This window comes from Centruroides vittatus, unplaced genomic scaffold (assembly GCF_030686945.1).
Source record: "Centruroides vittatus isolate TY-2023 unplaced genomic scaffold, ASM3068694v2 contig_1781, whole genome shotgun sequence".
Classification (NCBI taxonomy): domain Eukaryota; kingdom Metazoa; phylum Arthropoda; class Arachnida; order Scorpiones; family Buthidae; genus Centruroides; species Centruroides vittatus.
In genome coordinates, this window is record NW_027121090.1 from 151,450 (window position 1) to 162,357 (window position 10,908).

General features: G+C 32.1%; 1 protein-coding gene across 5 annotated transcripts; it reads left to right on the plus strand.

Annotated features, from left to right (window-relative positions):
* Window positions 1–2,089: 2,089 nt before the first annotated feature.
* Window positions 2,090–5,403, plus strand: LOC136969420 (beta-1,3-galactosyltransferase 1-like). 5 transcript variants are annotated; one of them, XM_067263568.1, is made up of 3 exons: window positions 2,090–2,134; window positions 2,209–3,536; window positions 3,665–5,403. In XM_067263568.1, the coding sequence occupies exon 3, from the start codon at window positions 3,680–3,682 to the stop codon at window positions 4,778–4,780; it is 1,101 nt and encodes a 366-aa protein (XP_067119669.1). In that variant the 5' UTR covers window positions 2,090–2,134; window positions 2,209–3,536; window positions 3,665–3,679; the 3' UTR covers window positions 4,781–5,403. The 5 variants fall into 5 exon arrangements, with proteins under 5 accessions (XP_067119669.1, XP_067119671.1, XP_067119672.1 ...); XM_067263571.1 differs by lacking the exon at window positions 2,090–2,134 and having other exon boundaries at window positions 2,158–3,536; window positions 3,665–4,421; window positions 4,506–5,403; XM_067263570.1 differs by lacking the exon at window positions 2,209–3,536.
* Window positions 5,404–10,908: the final 5,505 nt, after the last annotated feature.

The window sequence follows — 10,908 nt, forward strand, 5'->3', positions numbered from 1 at the left end:
AACCCCGGCAAGGCGTATAAATATAAATAAATAACGACTAACCCGTTACAAAGCTATACATCCACAAGAGCCGAATGCGTGTTTTATAATTTATTTTAAACAATTATAGCTTTGTAACGGGTTAGTCGTTATTTATTTATATTTATACGCCTTGCCGGAGTTGCGATGGCCGGTTGAGTGCCTTGGGAGGACGTGTGCACTTCATGTGTCCCAGCCGGCATTGTAATGACCGTCGATGGTAGTCGTGTTAGCTTATATATACTGGAGGAGGCGATCGGACTGAAGGTCCGGGTAGCGTAACTGGTAACGTGTCTGCACGGATAACAGAAGTTGCGGGTTCGAGTCCCACTTCGGGCCGATTTCTTTTCCTCCAGTTCCAAATTATTAAAATTATTAATTTAATTTAATTATAATTATTAAGTTTAGTAAGAGATGGCGCCTAACGCCAAGCTCTAGTGCCAAATTGTCTTATTAATTATTTATTTATTATAGCCAACTCTAGCTCTTGTGGATGTATAGCTTTGTAACGGGTTAGTCGTTATTTATTTATATTAATTATTCAAAAGGAGATTGAGTTAAAAATGGGCCAAATTAATTAAATGAAAAAAGGATAACCAGAAAAATAAAATTAACATTGTAATAAATAGTTTGAATCGTACATAAAAGTTTGAAGGCTCCGTGTTTGAATCTGATGCGTGTTTTATAATTTATTTTAAACAATTTCAATCGGACATCATTTTTTTTGTTTTCTTAATTAACATAATTCATAGCCGTAAGAAAAATCAGACCCATTCGCAATGGGAGAAATTAGGACTGGAATGTTGCCTGCAACAGATGAGTTGCTAATTGTATTCTATACAAACTGATAAAGAGTTCGAAGAACAAGAAATAGAACAAGAACAAGATTATGCCAGCCGCAGTTTCATGGTTGCAGGTTACACATATGACATGTTCATTTTTATACAATTTTAATAATTATATTTATTGATTAAAGACGTGTTCTCTATCATTTTAACAATAAAAATATTGAAAAGTAAATATCGAAAATACTTTTTACAATACCGGTTTATATAAGGAAATTTATTAATCATGATGAAGACGTCTTTGAAGACCTGAAGGAAATGAACATTGATCGAGGAAAAAAAGTAGAAAAATATTTTAAAATTCATTATTTAAGAAAGACAATTTTTGGTTTTTAATTTGAACCAAAAATAAAGAAAAATTTTCGTATATTTAGACGAATCAACGTTATGGATGCAGACAGTTGAAAGGTAGTCTGCTGAGTATTATCAGTGCTTATCGCATTTGTTTTATTATAAGAGATGTCTCTTAAGCTAAAAGCTAAATTATCTAATTAATGTGAGAAGCGGTGCATGCTTACTAAAGAAATGATGCCATATTGCTAAACGTATGTATTATTTTTTCTACTTAAAAATTAATCGTCGGATATTTGTTAAATTTATGGATTTTATAACATTATTTTCTCTTGTTTATTGATTAATATAAGGTATATAACATAATCTCAATGAGTTTTCTGTAATGTCGATTGTCTTATTTTTATTTTTTGACTCTTTTCGCTCTATGGGCACTAAGAAGGTCTTTTAATCATGTTTACCGTGGGTTCGGTCAGGCTTATAACCTGTACACAAAAAAATTACAAACATGATCGGAATAATAAGGCGCCGGATTACCTGCATCTCGAATTATCGGACTTTGGATTAACGAACTTCTGTTACTATATTAATTCCTTTATTTACTATTTGCTCTGACAACAGTATTGTCTTTGACTACACGATCAATATTCTTTACAATAGGCCTATTCCTATTGAAATAAATCACAGAAAATTCAAGTTTATGAACAAATTATGTATTTTAAAATATAATTAATATTAAATTAAACATTGAACGATGTGAGTATTTCTAATCTCCTGATAATTCACTGTATTGCCTATAATATTCTAACATCTGTATCTGTGACCAGAATCTCATTTGGAATTATTCTCCAGTGAATAACATATGGTAACACCTGTATGATTCACATATAATTTTTATTGCACACTATATTTTTCAAACTTGTACTATGACACTGAAACCAGATGTGTTTGAAAGAAATACTGTATATATGTAAAGTGAAGTGAGTATTTTATTATTTACTTTTTTATGATAGAGAAGAAAATGTTGATTCTAATTTATAACTCTTACAAACAGAAAATATTGTGTCTATGTACGTTGTTATGGGATTACGCAATGCGAGAGTGATTTGCCAATGTGTCTCTCGGAAGGACTTTCTATGGTAAACCGGACATTACTTAGATGTTACAAACGTGAAAAAAATCAAGGTAACTCCACGTAACTACCCCGTTGGTGAGACGAGAACCCGCGATCTAGTTTCAGTGAGTTTATCCACTCGCCACTAGAAGGGTATTGCAATGGCATATTTAGGATTTTGAGAATAAGGGCTGCTCGAGGCAGATTCGGGACGAACAAACAATCGGAAGGACACGCATTGTTATTCATTCCATTATTCGCTGAAGAGGATAGTCCTACCACATTTTTTTGTTTTTGTTTTGTTTTGTTTTGTTTCTAACCATGAAATTCCATGAAAAACCGTGCTTTGCCTTAGACATGTAAAATTAGCTCAAGTATACCCGACTATCCAGCACACGCTTTAATTGGAACTAAATTAGAATAACACTTAAAATTCTCGCGACTTACAGACTAAATTTTTGAGTGGTCACAGATGGGTACGGCACGAGTTTTTTCGGGAAGGCCTACTTATATTTTAAGTAGAAAAATTAACTCTCGCGAATATTTCTCAACTAGTCGATCAAATTTCTTGAATTTTTCAGGAATGCTGCCAAGAATATGTACTTTAACAAGATGAATATTTAGTTTAAAATATTTTGCTTAATTTTAAAAATAAACAATTTCTAGCAGATTGTGGTGATTTAAAGACACAGGATAGACATAATTAATGAATCATGAATGAATTGTTTAATTATTGTTATGTGATGTGTGTTAATTTAGTAAAACAGGCAATTAAGTTCGAATTTTGAAACAAGGCTGACGGAAAATTGGTAGTATATCCGTGGATTCAGAAATTTTATTATTTATGTTTATTTATTTTAAACTCTTTCCGCCCTGTAAGCACTAAGAGGGCCTCTTTTGTCGAGCCCATTACCGGTCCAGCCAGGCTCACAATGGGGCAGTCAGGTGGTGGGGACGGGGACCGACATATCCGAACAGACCAGCTCCCAGGAAAATTCCTGAGGACTTTTCGACCCAGTCCGGATTCGATCCAGGGTCACCAGAGCACTCGACCACCACCTTGAACAATCGGCCATCCGGCTTCATTTGCGTTTATTTGTAAAATGCTTATATGGTCAAATCTCTGAACAACAGCCGATGTCATAAACGCAAAAAAATAATAATAATAAAATAAAATAAAAACAGCGATTGTTCTTAGATGGCCGTTATTTGAGGTCATTTTGTATGCGTTTTTTTTCAAAAAAGATCCTGAAAAGTAGAAGTTAGAGGTGACTATTGTTTGGAAATTTGATTGTATTACTATTTATAATATATTTTTAAAATAATAATAATAATTTTTTATAGTGTCTTCCTTAGAAATTAAAAATTATTATAAAATATATTAATATATTTTCAGGAAGCTCTATCAACAATGATCCGTCTCATTACATTACGGAAATTTTATTTCGTGTTGATGATTTCTACAGTAATTATATTTATTTTCATAATGAACGATCAAAATATACCCAAATCTTACTTACAAGCAATTGTATCAGATGCTTCAAGCTTCATTAAGAATTCAAAATTGAAGCATCTCAAACAATTAAACTTGTTCAGGTTACTGAACATAAATCAATCTATAATAAACAGTATTCATGAAACCACAAAGATATCCAGTGTACATTATAAAAGATATCAAACAGGTTACTACAGTTCGTGTTTAGAATATAAAATCAATCAACCGAATAAATGCAAGCAAGCTAACTATTCAATAGCCTTTATGATCCCATCAACTACTGGAAGAATCTCTGCAAGAAATGCGATTAGAGAAACATGGGGTGGTTACGCTAAGGAGGCTGGTATACCAGTATTATTCCTACTTGGAACACCATTTTTGCAACATCAACAGAAGTATATCGAGATGGAAAACACGCTGTATCAAGATATCGTTCAAGTGAAATGCATGGATAGGTATCGTAACTTATCACTAAAAAGTGTGGCCATGATGAAATGGGTTTCCGAGTATTGCTTTAACACAGCTTATATTCTGAAAGCTGATGACGACATGTTAATAAATGTAAATCGTTTGTTACAAACTTTCTATAATAAAAATTATAAAAGGACAATATTTGGTAGAATTATGAGTGGCCTCTCTCCTCATCGCCTCAAGAAAAGTAAATGGTATGTTTCTGAAAAAGAGTATAAGAATAATTTTTATCCAAATTTTACTTCTGGTCCTTCTTATCTTTTTACAACAGATTCGGCTAAAATTCTGTTCGAAACTAGCCTCGAACTTCCTTATCTACATTTAGAAGACGTTTTTATGACAGGGGTAGTCGCAGATAAAGCAGACATTAAACGTGTTGCTAACAATGAATTTAAGAACGATCATAGAAGTTTGACTTTTCAAAGTTTCAATACGCTCATATCTGCTCATGAATATTCTCCTCGTACGTTACATCGGATTTGGAAGAACGTAATTCGGTTTCCACATTTATTATCTTTTTTTTCAGATCACAGAAAAAATCAGTAATTACACAAAGAGTGTCAATTAAGAATAACATTCAGTATGCCATCACATATGTACAATTCATGTCATTTTCTGTAAACATTATATATATATAAGTACATATATTATTTGTATTTCGTAAATTTTATGTAAAAGTAAAAGCAAATTACCTCCCTTTATAACATTGTTCGAATTTTTATGATCAAATAAGAATATTGATCATAAGAATTCCTGTTTTAGTACATTTTACACAATAAGTAAAGTCAAACCTCCAATAACGGCCGCTGCTAAACATACAAAATAGCCAAAGAACGATAATTTTTACGCTTACGTCAGTGGCCGTTGTTCACAGGTTTACTTGTAAATATATTTATACAGACTATTTAAAAGAAATATTTTGTATATGTTTACTGATAATATATTCTTCGATGTTAAATTATGTACTCGTTTTGTCCATTTTAATCCCTTTCCTTCTTATTTAATAATAAGAACAAGGTTGAACCCGAAGGAAATGGGGAGAAGATCATATTTAATTCTTTGTAATAATGTGAAATGACGAAATGCGTAATGCGTCGTCACCCTAATTAAATAATTAATTTTGTTAATTTTATAATGTTTGTCAATAAAATAAATTATAATTATTTAAATATTATTTATTTTCTGAACGTTTCTAGTACAGTAAATATGCCACACAAAACAACAGGTGTCGTTATTAAGTCATTACACGTACTAGTTTGCCTGTTAGTTCCATTACTAATTTTTTGAAATATAAAAGTTAGGAAATTTAAAATAAATTATTCTTAAGCTTTTATAAAACATTCATTTTTTAAACAAGGAATTCAATAATTTGGCATTTCATCTTAGTCATTCAAGAAATTAAAACTTCTGAGATAGTGGCTCTGTGAGAATGTTGCCAACTTAGCTATTTTAATTTTGCATTTAGTTATTAAATTTTTTATTGTCAAGATTGGAATTTTGAAACTTTTTAATTTTCTCTAGATACAAAATCACTATTTTTAATATAATACTTTAGCTACTTTTGCATTACGACTTAACCATGTTTATTTCTCTGCAGTTAGCAACAGTGTCTGTGATTCTTCTCAGTAACAGACGTGTTTTTCAAATTCTCAGCCAGAAGGAAAGTTATGATTGGTTTCTGTGTGCCAAAGTAGTTTTACTTTATTATTAGTCTTCCTATATGGAATCAACGTTTGCAGAGATTACCATCTAAAGAGGTTGACTCCTGCCTATTCATTTCAGGGATACACCATCTAATATAGATCCGAAGAAGATAACATATTTTATATAAGAGTTGCTTTGATCAGGTGAGTCAGATAATTTCACTTCTGTATAAGAAACACTCACGGAAAAGGAACAGACATCTCAACAGCATATTTATGGTGGAAAATAGTTGACCAGTTGTAACAAGCTGGCTAATCGTGAACCAAATGATTTAATTTTAAACATTTGTCTTTCAGAAGCCTTAAAACATAATAAATTGAACTGATAAAACAAAGCAAGGCTGTGGAGTCGGATCGTCAAAAATCCCCCGACTCCTTTTTACTCTCCCAACTTGTTATGTATATAAAAAACGAAAAAGTATTTGAATCGTGTCACGTTTGACTCTCCGAGGTTTTTGCAAATCTATACGTTTGGAGATCCTATAAACCCAAAAAATGTCAAATAAAGGGAGAAATTCGCGCGTCCACGCGCGTATGTTCGCGTCTAATTTGTTTAATTCCGTTATTCTGTTCTGAACTATTAAACAATATCCCAGAATGAGTAAAGTTTAAGAAACAAAATTTGGCACAGTAGCATGTGTATAAAGGGCATTAATGCTATTAAATTTTGGTTCTTTATTAAAGGTCGACAGGGTAGAGACATGGAAGAGGTCGTGTGTCATATCTCCAGTGTGATCGGACTTAATGAATATTTTACACGTTATTAGCATTCACAATCTTTTAATATAATCGAGATGGGTTAATAATGATGATAATGATAATAATAAGCTTAGAGTTCGAACGGTTAAGAGTTGAAATTTGGTACACAGTTAGGATACATCATAAGAATGTACACTGAGAAGGGATTTTTCGAAATTCCTCTGGAGGGGAAGAGAGAGAGGGTTAAGGATTACCCTGAAGAACTCCGTTTCTACCGTACTATTTCAGATGCGGTATTTTGCGTTTTTGTAAAGAATCGAACATACTTTTAGATCCATCTAAAAATTCTGTAATTAGTCTCGGAAGAGAGAGGACCTAATTCTTGCACTTAGTGAAAACGAGTAAAATCGGCTATAATCTAAATATCTTAATCTTCGTTATCGTTACTTTTTGCGTGAGCAACATCGGGCTCATCTACTAGTCTTTTTTTTTTTTATGAAGCTCGTCTCTACCTTCAAAATTAAGCTTGAGTTCTAATATGAGTACAGACAGAAAAGGAAATCTTACAAAATTTGAAGATGATATTTACCATTCACTGGAAATAATAATTCACATTGACCACTCTTCAAGTTTGGATGTTAAAACGGCAATACTGCACTATCCAGACATTATCCAAAATACAACATTGATTGTCACAGCATTGCCACCAAGCAAGTTTTCAGTTGAGCGTTTATTTTCCGCTCTTAAAATTATTAAATATGATTTAAGAGCTTTAGTGAATGCTGACTTAATACAAGTGATTTTTTTTTTTGTAAGGAGTAATTCAATTTATAACAGAGATGAAAAATAATAAATTAATCAACATGGCAAAATAAGCAACCTGTTTTTTTTTTTACCAGTTCAAATGTTATATTTCTCATTCTTGACTTAGTTTAATGTACATGTATACTTATATATTACCCAATATACTCGTATATTATGATACATATACTTACTGTACAACATTTTTATTAAACTAATTTGTTCGTATAAGAATGTATTTACTATTTTTATTCATACACGCTTACCAAATACCAATGCCATCATCAAACAAATCAATAAATGCGAACTTATATATTCAGTAGATGTGTCAAATTTTAATGTTTAATTAATTTTTTAAAATCGTTTTATTTTGTATTTTTTTAAAAAATAATCAGAATCGTCGTCATTATTACTTTCCCAGTTGTTATACAGTATAGGCCTATAACAAAGGAAAAGAATGACGATCGTCAAAAAATGACTTTCTCAGATTTTTACTCTTTTGGACTCGGAAAGCCTCGAAACGTAGAGAAGTGCAAACGGATGTTAGAATGTGTACCAACCGATTTAATTCAGCCATTTTCAAGCTTAATAACTCCGATTCAAAATCGTGCCTCCCATATAGTCTAACATTCGTACATACAGAAAAAAACCGAATCTTTTGCATATCTCGACATTTCGAGGTGCCCTGAGTCCAAAAATGCAAAAATTTGGGGTGGGATCATTTTTTCAACGATTGCTACACTTTTCCTCTGTTATATATAACAACAGAAAAGTAAAAATTATCGTATTGACTCATTACTTAGAGGAATATTTTAGCTTTGGAATAAAAAAGTTTCTACATTCTATCTTTATTAGAACTATATTTATTGATGCTAATATTCTGAGGTCACGTGATGACGTCAGAATTTTCGGGCCTTCTTTGTTAACAAGTCCGCCCCTGGTCGGAGTTGGAGTTGGAGTCGAAGTCGAATCGTAAGAAAAAGTCGGAGTCGTGTAAAAATCTACCGACTCCACAGCCCTGAAACAAAGCTAACATTTACAATTATACATATTAAATGGCCGCATCCACTTTGATATACACTTCCTTGTAACATCTTTGCAATTTTAAAGCCTCAATCTATGAATGTTGCGGTTAAGACGACTTGCAAAATCAGTCGTAAAGTTTGCGAAATTACAAGTGAAAACATCTAAAATTTACTTCTGGAGGTGTTTTTGACCATTGGAAACTTAATATATTTACAATTTGAACAACTTTTGAGAGATTTGATTATAGTTAAATTGAATCCAGAACAATCTTTCTTACGTAGATTTAATCAGGGTCCGAATTGCAGATTAACTAAACTAGCTTCGTCTTATGAGTCTATAGCTTACGAGTTAGAACTTTAGAATTTTACGTGTATCTGCTAGAGGCCTATCGTGCCTTATGTTGTAGCTTAGAACCTAATTTAAAAAAACTGTGGTTCGATTCTGTTTCTTACAGACTGAAACAAAAGAACAGAATAAAAAATTTTGCCCCTGTAACAAGGGTTCTAACACTTGGTGACACGCTACTGTATATTAACAAGTGTTAGTTAATGTACAGTAGCGTGTCACCTATACGTCTAGAACCATAGGAGTTACGTTAAGCATTGTTTTTTCTTTAAAGGTAAAACATGGCACCGAATAAGGAGGAAGGAATTTTGACTGTGGTAACCCAAACAGCTTGAAGTTTCAAAGTTTGACAGGTTGCTTCCAGATCGCTGTATGATTAGTGAGAAATCTGGATACAGTTTAAACTCTTCGGCAACTTTATGCTCACTGTGGATTACTACCTTGAAAAAAATAACTCAAATTTCTTCCTCCTTATTCAACGCCATGCTTTACGTATAAAAAAAGAAACAAAGATCAACGTAACTGCTATGATTCCAGACTTGGAACACCCTGTATATAATTACGCATAGAAAGAAGTTTTTATTTTTAAACAATACAGGATGGAGCAGAGAAACTTATTTTCAAATGCATATCATACAACCAGATGTAACTGTAAATATATTTTATTAATGCAGAACCGATTGTCGTTACACGCCACTCTTACACACACTGATCATCATTACACGTCACTTGATTATGACTTGTAATGATGATTAGTATGTGTAATCGGTTCTGTATTAATAAATTATGTTAAGAGTTAAATTTTGCAGTGTTATATACGTTTGAAAATAGTTTCTCTGATCACCTTGTATAAATAGAAATAAGAATCAAAATCTGAAACGTCATAATTTATCCAAGTTAGTCAAAATATAAGAACTCCATTTTTTTAAATAAATAATATTTAAAATGTTCAAAGGAAGAACTTTTAAAAATTATATTTTTCTATTTTCAAAGACTATTGACTACTCTGTTAAAATTAAGACTACTTTACTACGACTACTCCTCTACTCGACTAAGACTACTCATAAGACTACTCTGTTAAAATTTGCTATTTTATAAATATAATAAATTTTCCTGCACCGTTATGACATATGGCAAAATATATCAAAATGGAGAATTTGTATATTTATCATCAAACTTTGCAGATTTTTATTGATTCGCGTAAGTTAAGATTTTATAAATTTGATAAAATATATAATAGTAAATAAAAATCGGGTGTACTATAGATTACCACCAATGGAATTTCAGGACTTTGATTATATATTTGAACTCGGGACCAAGACGAGTTCAACGGTACCCTATTTTTGGACCGGAGACGAAAAATAAAGTTATCATACTTTTTTAATGCTCTCATGAAGACGGCACCGTAGTTGCTAGTACTGCCATCTTGCGGTAAAGTCTGCAAACCATGACGTCGGACTACGGTCATCTCCAGGAGAGTTAAACACGCGATACGAGAGCGGAGAGAGCGACGCGACTCCCTATCATCGCGATCGCTGGAAAAAAGTATGATAACTTTTTTATTTTTCGTCTCCGGTCCAAAAGTAGAGTATCGCTGAACTCGTCTCGGTCTCCTGAGTTCAGATATATACCCAAAGTCCCGAAATTCCATAGGTGGTAGGTAAACTATAGTATCCCTTAAAAATCATATAAATAGGCCTACATATAGGTTTTTTTTTTTTTTTTTTTTAAAGTAATAATAGTCTTATATTTGTATGTACTGACTGTTGTAGAAATATAATTAAGATAAAATATTTTTCACTGAAATAGCCTAATAATAAAAAGAGTGGTCCAAAAGTCGGTTAATCGTTTGTATTACTCGAACAAGCTATGAAAAGATTGTTTAATATGTTAAAGCATTGTGATTATAAGTAGTAAAGTATTTAAACAAGACAGCAATTAAAATGGCTATTGGCATTTTAGTGAAAGACACTTTAAGTTGTTCAGCAAATAGTGAAAACCACACGATATTAAGTTAATATTTACAATAGTTAACTGACATTTGAGCCATCCTTAATTAAAATTGCATTATTGCTTTTTGCTTATTTAAACGATCGATTT